The sequence below is a fragment of the Bubalus bubalis genome, chromosome 4, assembly GCF_019923935.1.
Source record: "Bubalus bubalis isolate 160015118507 breed Murrah chromosome 4, NDDB_SH_1, whole genome shotgun sequence".
Lineage (NCBI taxonomy): Eukaryota > Metazoa > Chordata > Mammalia > Artiodactyla > Bovidae > Bubalus > Bubalus bubalis.
In genome coordinates, this window is record NC_059160.1 from 44,241,257 (window position 1) to 44,263,550 (window position 22,294).

A 22,294-nucleotide genomic window follows, 5' to 3' on the forward strand; every position below is an offset into this window, starting at 1 on the left:
CCAAGATCCCTTGTGGGTCATTTTCTTGGCTTTCTCTTTCCTTGGTTCCCCTCATGCTGTTTGCCTGGAACTGACCGGCCCTGCTTGCAGCCCCGTCTTGTCCTGTGGGCACCTGGAGCTCCCAAGGAGGAAGAGGCCCCTGTCCACTTTGGGCCCCTCCTTGCTTTCATCTCACCTTCCTGCTCCAGTGTGGAGGCTGGGAAGAGGCACACATCGCCCTCTAGTGGCAACTTCTGGGCTCATAATTGGTGGTGTTTTTTTTTGTTTGTTTTTTTTTTTTTTTGCAGAATGCCAGATCTTAGTTGAGGCCAGGAGGATCTTCCTTGTGTCATGCCAGATCTTTCCTTGTGACACATGGACTCTCTAGTTGCTGCACGTAGGCTTAGTTTTACTGCAGCGTTGTTCAGTGTTGTTCAGTTGCTAAGTCATGTTCAATTCTTTGCAATCCCATGGACTACAGCATACCAGGCTTCCCTGTCTGTCACCATCTCCCAGAGCTTGCTCAAACTCATGTCCATTGAGTTGGTAATGTCATTCAACCATTTCATCCTCTGTCGTCCCCTTCTCCTCCTGCCTTCAATCTTTCCCAGCAACAAGGTATTTTCTAATGAGTCAGCTCTTCACATCAGTACTGGAGCTTCAGCTTCAGCATCAGTTCTTCCAATGAATATTCAGGATTGATTTCCTTTAGGATTGACTGGTTCGATCTCTTTGTAGTCCAAGGGACTCCCAAGAGTCTTCTCCAACCAGGAAAGCCCTTAAAGCAATTATTGAGCACCCTTTGTGTGCAAAGTACTGAGACTATGCTCTGTACTATAGGGGATTGGAGGATCCAAAGAGACAACCAGCCTGGTCAGGGAGCGTTGCTCTAGGGAGACATTGTGCTGGGCAAGGAGGAGCAACTAGGTACCTTTCTGGGCCCTGCTCCACACTCAGGCCAGATGCCTTCTGGTGGGCCAGTGAGGTTCAGGAGGGGAAGCTGTGGGCCTTACTTCTGGGACAGTATCTGTGTGGGACAGAATAATGGGAGGGAACGGGCCTCTTGGTGCAGCCCTGGGGTGGAATCCCAGCTCTGTTTCTTCTGCAATATGACATTGGGTGGGTTCATAGCTTAGAGCCTTGGTCTCCTCATCTGAGTAATGAGACAATACATGCTTCCAGCCCCTGCTGCTGGCAGATTAGATGAGCTGGTGCACGTGAAATCCTGGCACAGCATGAGGGCTTAGTCCCCATTCCCCCACCCCATCCCTTACTCAAGAATTGCTATGAGGTTTTGTTACAAGATGATCAGCACAGCTTACTGGGCTTTAGGCAGTGTGCCTTGGCTCAGATTCCACAGCTGCTTCTTATCAGCTGTGTGATCTTGGGTAATTTGCTTCACCTCTCTGCACCTCAATTTCTCTTCTGAAAATGGGAATACTGAGTGTATCTCCAGTAGATACCCTGATCGCCATGGTTAAAGGTTTGAAATAGAGCCTGGCATAGAGGAACTGTAACAGGAGGGAAAGGGCAGGGCACAACTTTTGAAAGAATGACATAGCCCAAGGACACAACATAAGCACATTTGATTAAGAATCAAATGGGTCCAAGATGGCAGACAAGTGGACTTTGATTAGACCTTGATCCACAATCAGCAAGCTAAATGACATAACAAGAGACCCCTGACAGTTCCAAGGCACTGTCAAAAGAGCAAGGTGGTGGCCCAATTCCTGGAAATCTCCACCCTTTCCCCAAAATAGTTGGAATAATCCTCCCACTCATTAGCATATGAAATTACCCAGTCTATAAAAACTAACCAGGCCACATTTCACTACCACTTCACAGTGGCCCATACCCTGTCTGTGGAGTATGCTTCTCTCTGAGTCTGAATAAATCCCCTTCATACCTATCACTTTGTCTCTCACGGAATTCTTTCTGTGATGAGACACAAAGAACCTGAGCCTCAGTAAGTCCAGACATCAGGTGAGTGATTCTAATTAAAAGATTGTGGGTTCAAGTCCCAACCTGGGTTTTGGCTGGGTTCCAGTCCTGGGCACGTGGGTTCAAGTCCTGCTGCTAAGTCACTTCAGTCGTGTCCAACTCTGTGCGACCCCATAGACGGTAGCTCACTAGGCTCCCCCGTCCCTGGGATTCTCCAGGCAAGAACACTGGAGTGGGTTGCCATTTCCTTCTCCAATGCATGAAAGTGAGAAGTGAAAGTGAAGTCGCTCAGTCGTGTCTGACTCTTAGTGACCCCATGGACTGCAGCCTAACAGGCTCCTCCGTCCATGGGATTTTCCAGGCAAGAGTACTGGATTGGGGTGCCATTGTCCTAACCTGAGGTTAATGGCTTCAAAACATCTTAACAAATGGTTTTGGTGTGGGTGAGCGAGCAGCCAGGTAGAGAGGATGTGTTCAGTCACTCAGTCGTGGCCAACTATTTGCAACGCAACTGACTGTAACCCGCCAGGTTCCTCTGTCCGTGGAATTTTCCAAGCAAAAATACTGATTTGGGTTGCCATTTCCTTCTCCAGGGGATCTTCCTGACCCAGGGATCTAACCTGAGTCTGTGAGCTCTAATTCCATCTCTGTGCTGGCCTCTCTATGTGGATGTAAGCAGGTCTTCCCTCCTTCTGAGCCTTATTTTCCCCAACTTTTCAATAAGGGTTGGGCCCACTCAGAGAGTCCTTTCAGCAATGACAACATGGGTCCCTGAATCTCCAAAGGAAAGGAAAGAGCATGTGTGGGGCAGAGGGACTGTAATAGGAGGGAAAGGGTCAGGGCACAACTTTGACATAGCCCAAGGGCACAACATAAACTGATTAGAATCAAATGCGTCCAAGATTGCAGATAAATGGACTTGATTAGACCTTGCCGGGAGAAATGTCAATAACCTCAGATATGCAGATGACACCACCCTTATGGCAGAAAGTGAAGAGGAACTAAAAAGCCTCTTCATGAAAGTGAAAGTGGAGAGTGAAAAAGTTGGCTTAAAGCTCAACATTCAGAAAATGAAGATCATGGCATCCGGTCCTATCACTTCATGGAAAATAGATGGGGAAACAGTGGAAACTGTGGCAGACTTTATTTTTGGGGGCTCCAAAATCACTGCAGATGGTGATTGCAGCCATGAAATTAAAAGACTCTTACTCCTTGGAAGGAAAGTTATGACCAACCTAGATGGCATATTCAAAAGCAGAGACATTACTTTGCCAACAAAGGTCCATCTAGTCAAGGCTATGGTTTTTCCTGTGGTCATGTATGGATGTGAGAGTTGGACTGTGAAGAAAGCTGAGCACCGAAGAATTGATGCTTTTGAACTGTGGTATTGGAGAAGACTCTTGAGAATCCCTTGGACTGCAAAGAGATCCAACCAGTCCATTCTAAAGATCAGTCCTGGGTGTTCTTTGGAAGGAATGATGCTGAAGCTGAAACCCCAGTACTTTGGCCACCTCATGCAAAGAGTTGACTCATTGGAAAAGACTCTGATGCTGGGAGGAATTGGGGGCAGGAGGAGAAGGGGACGACAGAGGATGAGATGGCTGGATGGCATCACTGACTGGATGGATGTGAGTTTGAGTGAACTCTGGGAGTTGGTGATGGACAGGGAGGCCTGGCGTGCTGCGGTTCATGGGGCCACAAAGAGTCAGACACGACTGAGTGACTGAACTGAACTGAAACCTTGATCTTCGATCAGCAAGCTAAATGACATACCCAGAGGCAAAAGACCAAGGAGTGGGCTGTGGCCCAGTTCCTGGAAACCTTCCCAAAAATGGTTGGAATAATCCTCCCACTCATTTACATATGAAAGTACTCAGTCCATAAAAACTAACCACATCACACTTCCTGTCTGCACTCGCCTTCTGAGATGGCCTACACTCATTCTTGAGACATCAAGAACTGAGCTTCATTAGGGCCTAAACACAGGTACTGTGGATTTTGACTGGGTTCAAGTCCTGGTCACGTGGGTTTGAGTTCCAACTGAGGTAAATGATTTCAGAACCAGCAGGTGCAAAGGCCCTGAGGCTGGCATGGTGGGGAGCCGATGGGTGCACCTCGGGAGGGCAGAGCCCAGCCTGTCTCTTGGGTGGGGGAGGAGGTGGCTGGCTGCTCACTCGTGCTCTCTCCCCTTCTTCCTCCATCCAGGGCTCCCTTCCCCAGCCCCCGCCCGTGGATGTGATGGCGGCTCCGGCTCTGTCCTGCTGTCTGTCCCTCCTCATCCTCCTCTTGCTGCTGACCATCCCTCAGACATCTACAGCAGTGAACGGTGAGGACCCTGGCATCTGGAGAGCTGGGCTTTCCCTCAGGAGGGAGGCTGAGGCCTTTCTAGAACTTGTTCTGAGACCCCTGGTTCTTGGCAGAAGCCCCATCAGCAGGGGCAGAAGGTGAGGGAGGGGGCCAATGGGACCAGAGACCGGGTATCTACCTTTTCCTTCGACCATCCTGTCTACACTGCATCCACGGGCCTCTCCGAATCCCTGGAAGACAATGTGTTCTTGTCCCTGCCCTGCCTCGACCAGTCTGGGGGTCCTTGCGGGCTGTGGGACTCAGTTTTGTCCTCTCTGAAGTGGACCCACTAACCCTTTCTCTGCCCACCAGCACTGAGCATCTCCTCACCTGGTAGGAACAGGAGTGGCGGGGGAACCCTTGAAGGCCATGGGTGCCCTACAGCCAGTCCCACACGCCACATCTTCACGGCATATGCTTCCAACATCACATGCTTCTATAACTCGAGAGCCAACGTCTCCTGCGTCTGGAGCCATGATGAGGGCCTGCGGGCCACCACCTGCTGCTTGCACAGCCGTCAGCCTCAGAGGTGCGTGTGGGCTTGACGGGCAAATGTACAGAATTGCAGGGTGCTGAGATCTTGTCATCCTGACTTTTAGACTCTTGAAATCTTACTAACAGCTCTCAGACTCCAAGAACTCTGCACTTTGAGAATTTTGGGCTAATAAGACCCACAGACTGCTGGTGTCACAGGAGTCTGGAAGAACTGAGGGGTCAGATATTTAGACTCCTGGAGCCTGAGTTGCAGTGGGGTGTGCGGTCCGGGCTGCAGTAGCAGGGCTGGGCATGAGCCAGACTAGGTAGTTTGGGGACACTGGGCCGCTCGCCTGATATGCTGAGGATGGACTCGATGTTAGAGGCAAGGAGGACCGAATGGGGTTCCCCAAAGTGTTTGAGTAACCTGGGATTTTGTGAGATGCCTAGGGCAGCTGTGGGGACAGGGGACTGGGGAGAGGCTGGGGGAATGAACTTGCCCGCTGGGGAGGAACCAGTGAAGGGTCACTGATCCAAACATCCTGCTGGTAGTAGCCAGCAGGGTGGCTTTGACCTTGGCTCCCAGGTGGGTGGTGATTCTAAGGGGCTCTGGAGGGCCTGTCAAGGATAGTCTGCACCCTCAGCCCTGTGGGGAGAATTTGCAGGGCTTTAGGTGGGAAGAGCCATGTGCCCTGAACAAAAGTGTTTCTGGACACTTTCACTGCCTTGGAGCTTGACTGGGAGAGAGAGATGCTCACAAGGGAAGCAGGGCAGGTGGGGTTGGCATAAAGCCCGGGCTTAGAACAGTAATGCTGCATGGGGACCCTCCTGAGGCCAGCTCTGAGGGGGTCCCTCTTTTTCTTCAAAGAGAGCTGCTTTTTCCTACAAAACAGTGGAACCACACCTGTGAGCTGCAGCCAGTGAGGCCAGGATCCTGGGCATGCAACCTGGTCCTGGGACATTCTCCAGAAGTGAGTAGCCAGAGCTGGGAGGGGCAGCCAGGCGGGGGGAGGTGCAGAGGAGCATCTTTCTGGTGGAGGTGCCAGCACACCCAGTGGTCAGGGGCTGCAGCAGAGTGGACTTCCTGGGCTGGGGAGGCAGGAGGAAGGAGGCAGCATCCAGGGAGAGCAGATGACTGACCCAGGGGCGGAGGGATCCAAGGTTCATGAGGTGTCGGCTGCTCAGCTCTGCTCCTATAAATTAAAATTAAATTAAAAGCTCTGCTCCTCTGCTTTTATAAATTAAGTTTTATTGGCACACAGCCACACCCATTTGCTCTCTTGTTTTTTTATGGCTGATTTTGCAGGACAGCAACAATAGCAACGTTGAATAGTTGTGACAGAGATCATGTGACCTGCAGTGTGAAAAATATCAACTTTCTGACCCTTTTCATACAGAGTCGGAGCCATGCCTTAGATGGAGGATCTCAGGGAGAGGGTCCAGCTTATTACAGCCGTGGTTTCCCCTGCCATCCACATCCCAGCAGCCTCTCTGTCCCCATACCAGCTACTGGCAGTTACATCCCCAGCCTCCTTCCCTTGCAGGCTCAGAAACTGACCGTAGTGGATGTCATGAAATTGACGGTGATGTGCTCTGAAGGTGGGAAGTGGAGGAGGATGATAACCCAGGCTATCAAGCCCTTTGATTACAGTGAGTGAGGACTCCAGGGTGGAGCTGGCGTGGGGTGGGAAGGGTGGGCACTTCCTTCCCTGTCTTCCCCTCTGGGATCGCCCAGCACTAGTCTCTCCCCATCAGCTTCCACACCCCTATCAGCTTCCAACTCACTGCCCCTTGAACTTGGGATGAAGTTCCGGACCCTTACCCTAGTGTTCAAGGTCACTTGCCTGGCTTCCTTCTCCAGCATGCCTCCTCTTGTGGCTTATATTCCTGTCACACCAAGGACCAGCTCTCCAGGCTCAACTTGCCCTTCCATGCCTCTAAACACTTGCACACCAAGCAGCCTCAGCCTGCTTGGAAGGCTCTTGTCACCCCGAAAATTGCCACTCTCCCATCAAGTTCAGTGAGGAGTCACCTCCTCCAGGAGGCTTTCCCAGACTCCTGGAGCCCTTGGTACCCCCTCTTTCAGGGTGTTTACAACCTGGGTCTTTGCTGTCTGATAATGGGTCTGTCTCCTCAGTGGGTTGTGAGTTTCCCTGAGGGCAGAGCTTCTGCCATCCTTACATCTCTGTTCTGAATACTCAGCATCAGGGCTGATCTGGGTGGTGCTGGGCTGAAAGTTTGTTGAACAACTGAGTGCCCTCCCCCACCTCCAGCCTATCCCCACCTCCCTCTCCAAGCTTGGAGGTCATCTCTCGGGAAGAGATGGGAGCATAGAGTGAGATCCAGGGTTCTAAATGCAATCCTGCATTAGTGAGTGTAATCTAACTGGCAGGCCATTTAATATGTCTGAGCCTCAGTTTCCTCATCTGTAAAGTGGGGATAACCAGTTACCTGCTGCCTGTGGTTGCTGTAGGGCTTCTGTGGTGGTGCAGCGATAAAGAATCCACCTGCAATGCAGCAGATGCAGGTTCAACCCTTGGGTCAGGAAAGTCCCCAAAGAAGGAAATGGCAATCCACTTCAGTTTTCTTGCCTGGGACATTCCACTGACAGAGGAGCCTGGTGGGCTACCGTCCATGGGGTCGAAAAGAGTCGGACACAACTTAGTGACTAAACAACAACAAAAGCATAGTTGCTGTAGGAGTCTATAAGCCAAGATACAGAAATTGTTTAGCACTTGCTCAATAAACATTTGCTAATTATTATTTGTGGAGTTCTACAGAGTCTCAGAAGTATAAAAATTAAGATCAATTGAACTTCAGAATCATATAATCTTATAATTATATAAGAGTGATGAAGTAGAATTAAATTAAATAAATGAGATGATTCAGGTAAATCTCTGATCAAATCTGAGTGCAGAGAAAGGCTGCCTTGACTCATTTATTCTGCAGATATCTAATCAAGTGCCCACCACGTGCTGGGTAATGTTCCAGGCACCAAGGATACTCCAGAGATCAAGTCCTTGCCCCCTCAGAGAGCTCAGTCTGGTGGGGCAGACAGAAAATGAATAAAGAATCAGAAGTAGGTATTTAATATATCAGATGATGATAAGTACTAGGGAGAAAAATGACAAGCGACGGGGACAGAGAGTGGTGTGTGGTTGGGGTAAGCTTCTCTGAATGGTGATATTTGAGCAGGGACATGCCGATCCCTGGGAAAAGAGAGCACCAGGAGGGAGGAACAGCAGGTACAAAGGTGGAGGTGGGAGCTCAGCTCGGCTTTCTCATCTCCACATCAACATGTGGCATCCCCCTAGTTTGTTCTCTCTGCCTTTGTCTCTCTCCTGTCTCCAGTTCGTCTGATTCCACCCCACTCACTCCAAGTCGTCCACATAGAGACCCATAGGTGCATCATAACCTGGACCGTCTCCCAGGTATCCCACTACATCCAAAACGACGTGGAGTTTGAGGCCCGGTTAAGGTACGCCGACCACAGCTGGGAGGTGAGTACCTGTCTCCGTCGCACCTGCCCTGACTCCTCCCTGTCCTGGTCACCCTGTCCATCCTTCATCTCAGCAAAGCCACAGAAGCCGCTAATCAACCCCTCCTGCTCCTTGGAACTGCCCCCCACCACCCCCCTCTGGGGTCCCCTGACACCCCAAGGGTCCAGCTGGCATCGTATTCAAGGCAAGATTTACAAAGCCAAGAGGCAGGTGACTCCCACTCTGAAGATTACAGAGGCCTTGGGCAGCCACTCTTCCCTCTTCAAATCCAGTGTGGTCCACGTCCATGGGGGTTAATCGCTTACTCATTCACCGTGTGTTAGTCACTCAGATGTGTCCGATACTTTGTGACCCCAGGGACTGTAGCCTGCTAGACTCCTCTGTCCATGGGATTCTCAAGGTAGGAATACTGGAGAGGGTTGCCATTCCCTTCTCCAGCGATCTTCCTGACCCAAGGATTCAACCCAGGTCTCCTGTATGCAGCAAATTATTTACTGTAGAACCACCACTCATTCACTTACCCTTTCCTTTATTTGCTCACTCAGTCAACAAACATTCCCTGAGTACCTACTGTGTGCTGAATGCTGGGGCAAGAATGGAGGGAGAGTCTGACAAGCTGCCTCTGAGGAAACTCACATGGGGGATAGGAACAGACTCTGCACTGTTTTTACATACTCTAATGAAATTTCATTGTGATAACACAGTTGAGAAGGCCTGGGCCAGGCTCCTTCAGACTCATGTGACCAGGGCTTTCTGAGATCTGGGGCTTAGGCAGGAGTTGAGCCTTTGAGGATCTGGGGAGGGTCTTCCAGGCAGAGGAAAGAACCATTGCAAAGGCAAGACATGGCCTATGTGTCTGGAGTGCTGGAAAAAAAACAAAAAGGGTGACTCCAAGCAGGTAGAAGTCTATGGGAAACCCCTCTTTATGGCTGAGTGGAGAAGAGACTGCTGCAGAGCACAGGGGTGCAGGGCGCAGGGAAGGAGGGAGACCTTGGACGGGGTTCAGAGGTCGTGGGAGCTCAGACCTGCAGGAGGAAGGAGTGGAGGGAAGAGGGAAGGGTCCAGAATAGGTTCTGGAGGTGGAGCCAGCTGATTGACAGATGGCTTTGGATACTGGAGTTGAGAGAGAGGGAGGAGTTCAGGAAGACCCTGATTCCTGGGGCCCCTGCAAGTGGCTAGTTGGGGAGCCTTTCTGTAGGAGAGGGGGACAGTGCAGGGTGGATGGCTAGAAGGGATAAAGGAAGGCACTGCTTTGCTCATACTCTCAGCCAGCCCTGCCACAGGAAGTGAGGGGGCAGTGCAGACCCCTCTGGTCTAACAGCCCTGTCTCTGCCCCAGGACGCCCGGCTACTGACCCTCAGGCAGAACCAGCAATGCATCTCCCTGGAGAATCTCACTCCAGGCATGGAATATGAGCTTCAGGTGCGGGCCAAGCCCCAGCTAGGTAGCCACGAGGTTTGGAGCCACTGGAGCCAGCCCCTGGCCTTCAGGACAGTCCCTGCAGGTACTGATGGGGAGCGGAGGTAGGGATGCAGCCTGGGCAGAAAGCAGAGACTGGGGGCAGCTGCTGGGGCAGCATTGGAGTGTGGGTACGGTGCCCTTTGACCATCATTAACTCACTGGATGTGACCTGCAGGGTGGTAACGTGGGCGTGTTTTACAGATGGGAACAGGGGTTCAGAGAGGGAGTGGAACTTGCCAGTGGGCTTGTGAGTTAGTGTGGGGCCAGTGAGATTCTTTCCACTATCTCCACCCTGAAACCTCAAACTTCTGATTTCTTTTAGTTGCTCTGAGACATATGGGATCTTATAGGACCAGAGACCGAACCTGTGTGTCCTGAGTTTGCAAGTGGATTCTTTACCTCTGAGCCACAAGGGAAGCCCCTCCTTATGGAATTTACTTGGCTCTTGCATTTACTGTCTGCCCACCCACTGCTATTGTCTCCCCTGACCCCCACTCCCACCAGACTGTAAGCTCTATACTGTTATAGTCCAGGAACCTAGAAGAGAGCTGCTACATAGTAGGTACTCAATAAAAATTTGTTGATTGAATGAGTGCAAGTCTAGAATTTTAGAAGGTTAAGACATTATATAGAAGGTTTAGAAGGTATCTAAAAGGTCTTCCCTTCTTGGCTCAGTCAAGCAAGGATCTATTTTTTTCTCTCTGCATATGTTTTATTTGAACTGGCCTACTGTATGCATTTTATACTTAATATGACCACATTTTCTAAAGACAAAATTGCCTATATAGTCTGAAAAATGATTTTTTTCCTGCATTGTTACTTTATTTAGATAAAACCTTGAAGGATTTAGAATCAAACGTAGTATTTACTGTTATCATTTAATATTAGGACTGTTGTGAAAATTTAACCCAATGGTTATTGTACTGACAGCCTCCCTTTGTTGTTATTATTTGCATGTTTGCCCTACTCCCATACTAAGAGATGTTTCCTTGGGTTAGACAGATTTCAAGTCTCATGCATTCTTTAACACCCAGAGTGCCCAGCACATGCTGCCAGTAGGTACTCAGTAAATCACTGTTAGATTAATAAATGGATGAATAGACCCTTTCTCAACCCAATGTCAAGACCTTCCTTTATTTCATCCTTCATCCTTGTCTCAATCCATCCATCTATCCCTCCATCCTCCAGTGAAAAAGCTCACTTTAAATTCAATGTTCAAAAAATTTAAGATCATGGCATTCAGTCCCATCACTTCATGGTAAATAGAAGGGGGAAAAGTGGAAGCAGTGACAGATTTTATTTTCTTGGGCTCCAAAATCACTGTGGGTGGTGATTGCAGCCATGAAATTAAGACACTTGGTCCTTGGAAGAAAAGATATGACAAACCTAGACAGTGTATTAAAAAGCAGAGACATTACTTTGCCAACAAAGGTTCATATGGTCAAAACTATGGTTTTACCAGTGGTCATGTACGGATGTGAGAGTTGGACCATAAAGAAGGCTCAGTGCCAAAGAATTGATGCTTTGAGACTGTGGTTCAGGAGAAGACTCTTGAGAGTTCCTTTGGATGCAAGGAGATCAAAACCAGTCATCCTAAAGGAAATCAACCCTCAATAGTCATTGGAAAGACTGATGCTGAAGCTCCAATACTTTGGCTACCTAATGCAAAGAGCTAACTCATTGGTAAGGACCCTGATGCTGGGAAAGATTGAGGGCAGGAGGAGAAGTGGGCGGCAGAGGATGAGAAGGTTGGATAGCATCACCGACTCAATTGACACAAGTTTGAGCAAACTCCAGAAGACAGTGAAGGACAGGGAAGCTTGGTGTGTTGCAGTCCATGGGATTGCAAAGAGTCAAATATGACTTAGCGACTGAATAACAACATCCCTTATCCATCCATCCCTCTGAGAGAGCTATTCTTAGGTAGGTTGATAAGGAGTCTGGGGCCCTCAAGGAGGACAAAGGGACAAATGTTTTTTTCTACATTCCTTCATCTTAGTTACATAAGACTTTTTTCTTAAGCTCTGAGTTGTTATGGAAACGATCATAACAACTAAATTAAAACTAATTAAAAATATTGCCTAATACTAACTTTATTTAAGCCCATAGCTAAGGGCACCCCACTCCAGTACTCTTGCCTGGAAAGTCCCATGGATGGAGGAGCCTGGTAGGCTCCAGTCCATGGGGTCGCCAAGAGTCGGATACGACTGAGCGACTTCAGTTTCACTTTTCACCTTCATGCATTGGAGAAAGAAATGGCAACCCACTCCAGTGTTCTTGCCTGGAGAATCCCAGGGACGGGGGAGCCTGGTGGGCTGCCGTCTATGGGGTCGCACAGAGTCGGACACGACTGAAGTGACTAAGCAGCAGCAGCAGCAGCAATGACTACACAACGAAACAGCTCATCTTGCTGAAGGGTATGTTTTTCTTTAAGCTCTAGATGACACCACCCTTATGGCAGAAAGTGAAGAGGAACTAAAAAGCCTCTTGATGAAAGTGAAAGTGGAGAGTGAAAAAGTTGGCTTAAAGCTCAACATTCAGAAAACGAAGATCATGGCATCCGGTCCCATCACTTCATGGGAAATAGATGGGGAAACAGTGGAAACTGTGTCAGACTTTATTTTTGGGGGCTCCAAAATCACTGCAGATGGTGATTGCAGCCATGAAATTAAAAGACGCTTACTCCTTGGAAGGAAAGTTATGTCCAACCTACATAGCTTATTGAAAAGCAGAGACATTACTTTGCCAACAAAGGTCCGTCTAGTCAAGGCTACGGTTTTTCTTGTGGTCATGTATGGATGTGAGAGTTGGACTGTGAAGAAGGCTGAGCGCCGAAGAATTGATGCTTGTGAACTGTGGTTGGAGAAGACTCTTGAGAGTCCCTTGGACTGCAAGGAGATCCAACCAGTCCATTCTAAAGGAGATCAGCCCTGGGATTTCTTTGGAAGGAATGATGCTAAAGCTGAAACTCTAGTACTTTGGCCACCTCATGTGAAGAGCTGACTCATTTGAAAAGACTCTGATGCTGGGAGGGAGTGGGGGCAGGAGGAAAAGTGGACGACAGAGGATGAGATGGCTGGATGGCATCACTGACTCAATGGACATGAGTCTGAGTGAACTCCGGGAGTTGGTGATGGACAGGGAGGCCTGGCATGCTGCGATTCATGGGGTCGCAAAGAGTCGGACACGACTGAGCGACTGAACTGAACTGAACTGAAAATGTATGTTATGGGAGTGGGTCTAGTAAGACTTTTAAAACCTTGAAACATTCTTTTAATCTATTGTTACTAACCAATTGATAAAGTATATAAAACCCCATCCCAACTAGTGAGTGGGGTGCTCCCTGCCTCCTTCTGATGTCTATGTCAGAAGCTTTCTCTATCTCTTTTTCACTGTAATGAAACTTTTGCAAAGCTCTGAATGACTGGAGCCACGTCTTCGGTCCTGAAGTGAAATCCTTTCCTTTGGAGATCATGAATCCGAGACTGCTCACCGTAAGCTATCGCCTCCCTCCATCAGTTCTTTCAACAATTACAATCTGAGCACCTTCCCTGAATCACAAAGGGCTTTACTTGCCAGAGAAGCCGTGGGACTCCATGGACTTGACCTGTGATCTTGAGGAGCCACAGTCCAGCCAGGAGGACAGATCCCAAGCAAATCCTTCTCCAGTGTCCAACCAATTAAAAATGAGAGTGAGTGCTCTGGGGAGACAGGTGGGTGCCAGGACTTAACAGGCACATATCGGCTTTAGATGGGGTGAGGCTGGTCTGGGAAGACTGTAGTAGGAGCTCAGAGGGACCATGGTGAGGGTCCGGCAGGTTTGAGCTTAGAGCCCTCCGGGGCCTGACAGGGAGGCAGGGGCAGGGGTGGCAGGGCTGAGACTTGCAGGGTGAGCAGGTGAGGTTGTATCATAAGGGCAGCGGGAAGCCTTTGTTGGGCGGGGGTTCAAGCAAGGACAGGACGTCAACTGATTTTCATTCTAAGAGGACAGCAGCTGATGCCAAAGGCTTGGCAGTGGTACTTGGGGGACAGAATGATGGCCAGATGAGCAGAACAAGGGAGATGGAGGGCTGAGGAGGTGGGTCAGAGCAAGAGCTTCAGGACTGTGAATCCTTCGGTAGTTAGGGTTGGAGGTGAGGGTGTTTGGGAAAGAGATGCAGGAGGAGCAGAGGGCTGGGGTCTGGGGCTGTCTCAGGAACCCATTTCTGATCTGTACCAACTGGAGGAAGGCGAGGGATCTGTTGAGTTAAGCTTCCTTCTCTGTATCTGGGGGTTAAGTGGGACGAAGGGTTCTGGGAGGCTGCAGGGCAGGGCTTAAACCTCCACCCTGCTGTGTGATCTAAGGCTGACATCTGTCCCTCTCTGGGCCTAGGCTTATCATCTTTACAGGGACAGGATAGTTCTGAGAGTCTCCAAGATCCCTTGTGGGTCATTTTCTTGGCTTTCTCTTTCCTTGGGTTCCCCTCATGCTGCCTGCCTGGAATTGACGGGCCCTGCTTGCTTCCCTGTCTTGTCCTGTGGGCACCTGCCCTGTTCAGGGCAGAAACAGCCACTGTCCACACTGGGTCACTCTCCTTGCCTTCGTCTCAGCTCCCTCCAATGTGGAGGCTGGGGAGCGGCACGCATCGCCCCCTGGTGGCAACTTCTGGGCCCATAACTCTGTGTTTTTGTGTGTTTTTTTAAATATTCATTTGTTATTTCACTTCTGTAGGGTCTTAGTTGCAGCATGCAGGATCTTTGCTGCCTCACGTGGGATCTTTCCTTGTGGCCCATGCCGTATGTGGGCTTCTGGCATGTGGGATGGCGTGTGGCCATCTCCTTCATGGCCGGGCAGGTTCTTAACCGCTGAGCCATCAGGGAAGTCCCTTAACTCAAATGTTCTAAAGCAATTACTGAGTGCCCTTTGTGTGCAAAGTACTGAGGCAAGTGTGGAGGAGGTGGGCAATGAGGGGAAGGAGGGAAAGAATCTTGTGTAGGTGCTCAGAACTCAACTCTAGGGTCGCCGACCTGAGCTCAGATCCCGATTACGAGGGAGCCCTGGGTGTCCTCATGTCTAGTGGTAGTCATGGTGGAGGGAGGTCCTGTGGCTGCAATGGGTGTTAAATGGCATTGTAGGGGGACCTCCTGTCAGCATCACTTCAGCCCAGGACAAGTAGGCTGTGTTTATTACATGTGTATGCTCAGTGCCCTCAGCAAAGAGCACCATCCAGAGGGGCTCCCTACTCTGTGTGTGGACATGCCAGCCCCATGGTTCTTCCAAGCAGGGTGGAGTCCAGATGCTAAGGGCCCCTTTCCTGTGCAGGCCAATACTCTGGTGCAGTGTACCACGGAGCCAGGACTTCAAGGCTCTAGAGGTGGGGGCCTGTCTAGTACAGCAGATGTCTTGGGCATTTAGGCATCTCTTATTCCCCAGTTAGCAGCAGGACTGGCTGGATCTGCATGGCTCAGGTGTGCTTGAAGGACATCTACCTGTACACAGGTGTGCTGGCTAGAATGAACACATCCGTGGGCACACCAGAGATAGCCTGGGCTTACTGCTATAGGAAGGAGTGGTCTCCTCATCATAGGGGGGCATTCAAGGGAGTCTGGGCACTCTGGGTGAGATTCTGTGGAAGGGAGCTAGGCATCAGTTGAGGGTTGGATGGGGGGATGCCTTAAGCTAAGCTCCGTGCACCTACTTCAGCCACACAGGCCGCTTTACACCTGTATCTACACCCCCCTCTGCCCCTTCACTCAAGCTGGTCTCTGACCCTTGTCCTGTGTTAGATATTTCAGCCTTCAAGGTCTGGCTCAAAGCTTCCTCCTCCCTGCAGTCTGCCTTAAAGAGGCAGCCACGCAGGGAGTGTCTGAACACCTCCAGATAAAGTTTTATTCACCCATGTGACCATTCCTGTCTTCTGCCTCTTCTATTAGGCCCTGGACTCCCGGAGGCAGATTTGAATCCTGAGCATCTTTTGCAAAGGTCGTAACTCCCCGGATGACACATGCTTGACGAATGGTCCATGCAGTTGGTGGGTGTTCTTACCTTCTATGCCTGAGAAAACCATGACTCAGAGGACAGAAAAATAGCAGGAAGGCTGGAGTGGGTTCTGGAAGGCAGGGCAGCACAGGTAGAACAGATGCCGAATGGCCAGCAGTGACTGGAATACCCATGGTCCTCTCATTCCGAAGGCAGTGGCCTCCCAGCAGTGAGGAGTGTGTCCTCTGGAGCCAGATGGCCTGGGTTCAAGTCCCAGCCCTGGCACTAACCCCCTGTGTGGCCGTGGGCAAGCTGTTTAACCTGTGCCTTAGTTTCCTCATCTGTAAAAGAGGATCATAAGAATACCTACCTGAAAGTGTTAGTTGCTCAGTCGTGTCTGACTTTTTGTGACCCCATGGACTGTAGCCCACCAGACTCCTCTGTCCATGGAATTCTCCAGGCAGGAATACTGGAGTGGGTAGCCATTCCCTTCTCCAGGGGATTTTTCCAGCCCAGGGATTGAACCTGTTTCTCCTGCATTGCAGGCACTTTCTTTACTGTCTGAGGTACCAAGTGCTGTTATCAGGGTTAAATGAATTAATATGATGCTTCTCAAACTTCCGTGTGTGCAGAAATCACCTGGGAACCTGGTTAAGATGCAGATTCAGATTCAGTCTGGGGTGGGGCCTGAGATACCGCGTTTCTGACAAGCACCTGGGAATACTGGTGCTGTTGGACCTCAACCCACACTTGGCCTATTCAGGAATTAACACCCATGAACTAGGAACAGGGCCTGGAGCATGGTAGGGACCAGGCCAGTGTTGTCAACACTGGTACCTGGTGCCTCAGAGAAGGCTTTGAGGACTTTCTGGCCTCTTTCAGTGCACCTTCGCAGTGCTCTGCTCTCTGGAGCCTTGGTGATGCTGGCGCCTCTGCTGTCTGAGGTGGGCTGTTCTGAACCTTCTTGGTGGTCTGTGCTGGGGGTGCTGAGGAGGGACAGGTGTTAGTGGGCAGGTTTCGGGACAGAACTGAGAAGAGAGACACAGGAAGAGGGCCTGGCAGCAGAAGCAGCTCACCAGGCCCACTCACTCTAGTGTCCGGGCTCACCCTGGTATGAGCTTCACAGTCTAAACCACACACCTCGCAGCTTCCCCTGCCCCCTCCGCTCCTGCCGCCCCCTGCTTCCTGCGGGAAGGGCACAGGTGACTTCAGCCAGGGGCCAGCAGCGCTCTGGCTGGAACCGCAGGCCCGAAGCCCTTGGCCACATCCTCTCGATGGAAGTGCCCCTTGGTCCCTTCCTTGCTCTGCCCAGGCCCCCCCACCCCACCTGGGTTCTGGGGCACTGGCCAGGCCTGGTTGGTCCTTGAGTCCTGGCTTGGACAGTGGTGGTGAGGCTGGGGTTCCTGGGTGCTTCTGCAGAGGTGGAGGTTGGGGGATGGGAGAGCCAAGAGGTTGTGGACAGATAACTCTGTGTTGGGGGCCTGGATGGCTGAGCATCTGACTCAGCTCTGCCTTCGAGACCTGCCCCTCCCTTTGCTCCCTCATCCCACGGTCTTTGTTTTCTACCTAATAGGGTTGTTTCCAGAGGGTGCCATGTGGTGACCCATGAAAAGTGGGTATACAAATCACCTTCCTCAGTCAGGAGCAGGTGAGGGCCTCCTGGCGGGTACAGCCAGTTGCTGACCGAGTTCCAGTTTAGGTTATTTCCCGGCTCCAGGCCCTGAGGAACGAGCTAGTCACAGTGTTCCTCTGGCCTTGCCCTCAGATGGGCTGATGCAGCCTGGGGCCCTTCATCCTTTGCTGCTTTCAAGTTAGCTCATAAGCTCCCCGGGGCCCATGACAGCAAGGTCATTGGTTTAAGCCCCATGTGGGGGAGGAGGTAAGTGTCCCTCCTTCCCACTCAGGCAGCTGCCTTGAACCTGCCTGGTTCTCTCTTAAATAAGGAGGCTTCAGGGTGGGTGGGTAATGCACCCTCATGCCAGGAGCCCCCTCTGAGGGCTGAGAAGAGCCTCTCCCACCACCCTGTGGCTCCCCCCTCACCCTTCTGCTCCCCACCCCATCAGGAAAGCAAGGTGCCCGGTTTGGATTCCTCCAATCAGAGGATGCCTTTCCTGGAAGAATCCATCTGACCTGATCCTGTCCTTGTAGGGCTGGGAGGCTGGGCCCAAAGAGGAGTGGTCTGACCCATTTGGTTCTTGCTTATTCAGCATCATCTGGCCCCCTGTTTCTGGTAACATCACTCATTTCTCTTTGGAGGTTAACATTTTGCCTTAGAAGACATCTTGGTTAAGCTGTCAATCAAAGTACCCCATCCAACCTCTCCAGCCAAGGGGTGGCCATTTGACCTCATCATAGCCAATGGTACTCTTTGAAGAGGAGTGGAATGAGGCCAGGAAACAGCTGGAGTTTGGTGCCTTGAAGGCAAGATGCAGCCAGGTCCCTGAAGATGGTCTGGAATCTGCTCCCCTGAGGTCTGGGTCTTGGGAACCACTCCAGATCTTTTCATTTCTGTAACGCCCGAGTTAGCCACAGCCTGTTCCTGTGGTCTGCAGCCCCAGAATGCTGATTACCGTGGGGAGGACATGTGACTTAGGGGTTGGGGGCGCTCCTGGAACTCAAACCCAGTTCCCTAGATTCCCAGCCTGTGTCCCCTGAAAGGCACCCTGGCCTGGCAGGAGGGACAGCACTGAAATGAAGTAGAATCATAGAGAAGATACATGTGTTAGCTCCAGCCCGGTGTTGGGTGGGGGTGTTGGTGGTTTGACTGCTGGGCAGAGTGTGAGGAGGGGTGTGAAGGTGGGAGGGAGTCAGCCAGTGCTGGAGGCTCCCTGCCACCCTCACACATGCCCTGGCCCTGCTCAGAACCCCTGGCACGTGGTAGAAACTCCCTCCAGGTAGGGATGAGGTAGTGCAGGCCCTCCCCAGGGAAGGAGGAATTGGTAAACAGAGCATGCGCTGATCTGGTTCAGACAAGTCAGGGTGGGTTTGTGACTCTGTGCAGTGGGAGGATTCACAATGGGCTGAGTCTAACTCATCCTGAAAGCGAAACCAGCCACCCACCAAACATGGGGGCCTCCTGCAGGCTGTCTCTTTATTAACCAGCACCCAAAGTGGAAACCAGTCAGTGAGAGAGATTCAATGTCAGCCAGCCCACTAAGTGTGCATGGGCCTCCCAGGCATTCGATCATGGAATCAGCTAGGAGGACATCCAGCTGTGACTGCCTCTTTAGAGTCACCTACAACTGGAGAACACAAGGCAGGTTTTTGTCTTAAACCCCCCTGTTTTGCCCTCAAGAGCTAGTGCTCACGCCTGGCCATCAGATCTGCATTACAACACAGATTTTATTCCAAGGGCTGCGGCAGAGAGAAAACCCCACACAGACACATTCCTCTTGTGCCCTCTCACTTGGTTCCCACTTTGCCATAGCTGGTCAGCTCTACATGAAGAGTGGGATGGTGTGTGTGTGTGTGTGTGTGTGTGTTAGTCCCTCAGTGGTGTCCAACTCTTTGCAACCCCATGGACTGTAGCCCACCAGGTTCCTCTATCCATGAAATTTCCAAGGTAAAAATACTGGAGTGGGTTGCCATTGTCTTCTCCAGGGGATCTTCCTAACCCAGGGATGAAACCTGGGTCTCCCGCATTGCAGGTGGATTCTTTACTGTCTGAGCCACCAAGTCCCGGGATGGGGTGGGGGGCTAGTAATTAAAGATGATTTCAAGTCTTAATCTGCATTCTAAGTGATTGTCCACCCTGCCCAGCTTCAAAACACCTATGTCAGTCAGGAATCTCAAATGCAAACCAAAGAGCCCCACCTGGCCACTTTCGTTAGAAAAGCGTTTGGTTCAGGATCTTCTGCAGCTCAAGAATCTCTATAAACCAGGCTTGAAGGGGTACAGCTTCTGAAAGGCTCTGTTGTCACCTTCTCCAGCCTCCTGGAGTTCTCTGCCTCCTAAACTGCATCCCTGGCTCCCATCCCGAGGAAGGTCTGCAGCAGACACTCCTGAATGGGTGAGCCCGATCACGTGCTCACTGCCCCCGCTGCAAGGGAGACTGGGAAAGTAAAGCTTGAGCTTGTTGCCTGGGACCCAGGGCTCCTAAAGAGGTAAACACCACAAACACAGGAAAGGTTTGCAAAGCTGCAGTGTGACCACGATGAAAAATAAATATCCGGCCAGTACCTAAGAAGAAACATCCCCAGCAGAGGGTCCTTGTCAGCCCTCAGCCCCACCCCTCCCTCCTAAAGTCGGCTTCCTCACACTTCGTGGCCGGCAGTGTGTTCTCTCTGGGGCAGGCCTGGTGGTGGGTGTCTTGCTGTGGGTTGAAGTTAAAATAAATGACCATTATTTTAAGTAAGAGAATTTCACGTTTAAAAAAACAATTCTCAATTTTCTGCTTTTTATGAAAATTGAGAATTTCCTGGCAGTATTGAACCATTGTTCCCATCTGCCATCTCCCACAGCAGTGGAGACCCCAGTTTGCCATGGTCCCCTCCTGCCAGCCTCAAGCGTGGGTTCCTGTCTGGCCCCTGTGGCATCTGAGTTGGGGTCCCCCACCCAAACCCACAGGGAGGGGGAGACGAGGCCACCTCCCTCACCCAAAGAAAAGTCTTTGATGTTGGGAGGCTGAGGGAGTTGGATGTATTTTAGTGAATTGCCGATTGTCCAAAAACTCTACTTGATCCCTGATATCTCTACAGTACAGCTGGGGTGGCCCTCGAGTGGGCCTGTGAACCTGAGTGAGTAGAATGATGTCAAGAGAATCCTGTTTTAAACTTGGTGGAGCCCCTGTAGAAGCACACAGCTGGGAAAGCTTCGAGCTGCAGGTGTGGGGGAATAAGGACAGGGCCTCCCCCCACCAGCATGCTTCCCAGAGTGCCACCCAGAGGGGCCCTCCTCCATGAATTCTCGATGCTGGCCCAACACCTTTCGAGGCTTTGCACTTGCCCAGAGCTCCCCCTCATCTGGCTCAGTTCAGCCCCTTTGTTCTGAAGGAGACTCAGGGTCTTTTCTATACTCTCATCATGGTTGTTTCAGAATCTGCTAAAATATGGTTGCCTCTCTTCTCTCAGTCCCACCTTATTTAGATCCTTGAGGTGGCAATGAGACCCACATACCAGGATGCCAAGAATCAAGGGCCAGGGGAAGGTTTCACAGTCTCTCTGTATGATCCTGGGCCAGGTGGTAGCCAGATGTGCCTCACCTTGCCCGTGCCTACAGCCTGAAGCAGGCATTTAAACTGCTCAGGGGAGTTCAGGGTTCCCATTCTCTGGGTGGAGGCAGCCATCTAGGGTTCCCACCCCTGTGGCCAGGCTTGACTGGGGCCATCATTCCAGAGCTGGGTGAGCTTCTGACCCTGTTTACTGCTTTCCTCCAAGCAGACGCTGTAGACAATACTGACAGCTGGGGACAATCTAAGCAAAGGGACATTTAAATGTTTTGCCATTCCTTTATAAAAACACCCAGAAAAGAAAAGCAAGCAACATAACCTCTAGATAGAGAGGAACTTCTCACAGACACTTTGCAAACATCACACGTCCTCTTTCCTCGCTGCAACACCTAGATTGTCTTCTGAGAAAGATCACAGATCTTGGTGAAACCTACTTAAGAATAAGAGCAAGTGAAAAGATCTTTTTTCTACCTGTTTCTCACGGGAAAGGGGGGGAAACCATTGTGGGAGCTGTCAAAGGGTCCTCAGAGCTTTCCTGACTGTCCCCATAGCAGGACTCTGGCCTGGCAGTCAGGAGACGGGGGTGAGGAGTTGGTGTGACTGTGGACAAAACGCTTCCCTTCCATCGGCACAGGGACGTGACCCCAGCGTTCCTCTGTAGAGGTTGGAATTAAACAGGAGTAGTAGGAGGTCTCGGAGAAGGCAATGGCACCCCACTCCAGTACTCTTGCCTGGAAAACCCCATGGACAGAGGAACCTGGTAGGCTGCAGTCCATGGGGTCGCTAAGAGTCGGACACGACTGAGCGACTTCACTTTCAATTTTCACTTTCCTGCATTGGAGAAGGAAATGGCAACCCACTCCAGTGTTCTTGCCTGGAGAATCCCAGGGATGGGGGAGCCTGGTGGGCTGCCGTCTATAGGGTCACACAGAGTCAGAGACGACTGAAGCAACTTAGCAGCAGCAGCAGCAGTAGGAGGTCTGGTGTCTGGTGATCCTTGAGGAGAACCCCAGCCCCCTCCAAGGGTCCCATGCTTTTAGAGTTTAATTTTGATTCCTATTTTATTTATTTTCTTAAATAGGTATTATGTTCCCATGAAGCAAAGTTCAAAATGTACCAAAGGTTATTCAGGAAATATTCCCCACCCTCCACTGCTTCTTGGGTCTCCCAGCTCCCTCCCTAGGTAAATCCAGTCCCTAAGAATTAGTTCCAGAACAACCCGGTGCCTGTACCTGCCAGGTCACAGACGCACACACACAACACACACTCACTTGCACACACATTCTCACAAACGCACAACAAACACACACCCCACTCCCCCTCACACACGCACACCCTCTCACACACAGACAGACTCACCCTACACCCATAGGCACTCACACCTACCCACTCCCCCCCCACACACACACCCTCACAAACACACACACCCACACCCTGGCACATGTCCTCTCACGGTCACACGCTCAT

The 22,294-nt window shown here is 51.0% G+C and overlaps 1 protein-coding gene across 2 annotated transcripts; it reads left to right on the top strand.

The window, feature by feature from the left end:
• The first annotated feature begins 1,850 nt into the window (after positions 1–1,850).
• On the top strand, positions 1,851–10,814 carry LOC102391873 (interleukin-2 receptor subunit beta). 2 transcript variants are annotated; one of them, XM_006056997.4, is made up of 8 exons: positions 1,851–1,962; positions 4,126–4,246; positions 4,579–4,795; positions 5,609–5,711; positions 6,285–6,390; positions 8,092–8,240; positions 9,579–9,744; positions 10,024–10,814. In XM_006056997.4, the coding sequence occupies exons 2-8, from the start codon at positions 4,159–4,161 to the stop codon at positions 10,077–10,079; spliced, it is 885 nt and encodes a 294-aa protein (XP_006057059.4). In that variant the 5' UTR covers positions 1,851–1,962; positions 4,126–4,158; the 3' UTR covers positions 10,080–10,814. The 2 variants fall into 2 exon arrangements, with proteins under 2 accessions (XP_006057059.4, XP_044797290.2); XM_044941355.2 differs by lacking the exon at positions 1,851–1,962 and adding an exon at positions 3,761–3,906.
• The last annotated feature ends 11,480 nt before the right edge of the window (positions 10,815–22,294 follow it).

What these genes read in the sequence shown, in the direction of transcription:
- LOC102391873 (XM_006056997.4), top strand. Translation starts at nt 4,159, where the DNA reads ATGGCGGCTCCGGCTCTGTCCTGCTGTCTGTCCCTCCTCATCCTCCTC. An exon ending in CACAGCCGTCAGCCTCAGAG is followed by an intron (nt 4,796 to 5,608) that starts GTGCGTGTGGGC and finishes TTTTCTTCAAAG; the next exon opens with AGAGCTGCTTTTTCCTACAA. An exon ending in ACGCCGACCACAGCTGGGAG is followed by an intron (nt 8,241 to 9,578) that starts GTGAGTACCTGT and finishes TCTCTGCCCCAG; the next exon opens with GACGCCCGGCTACTGACCCT.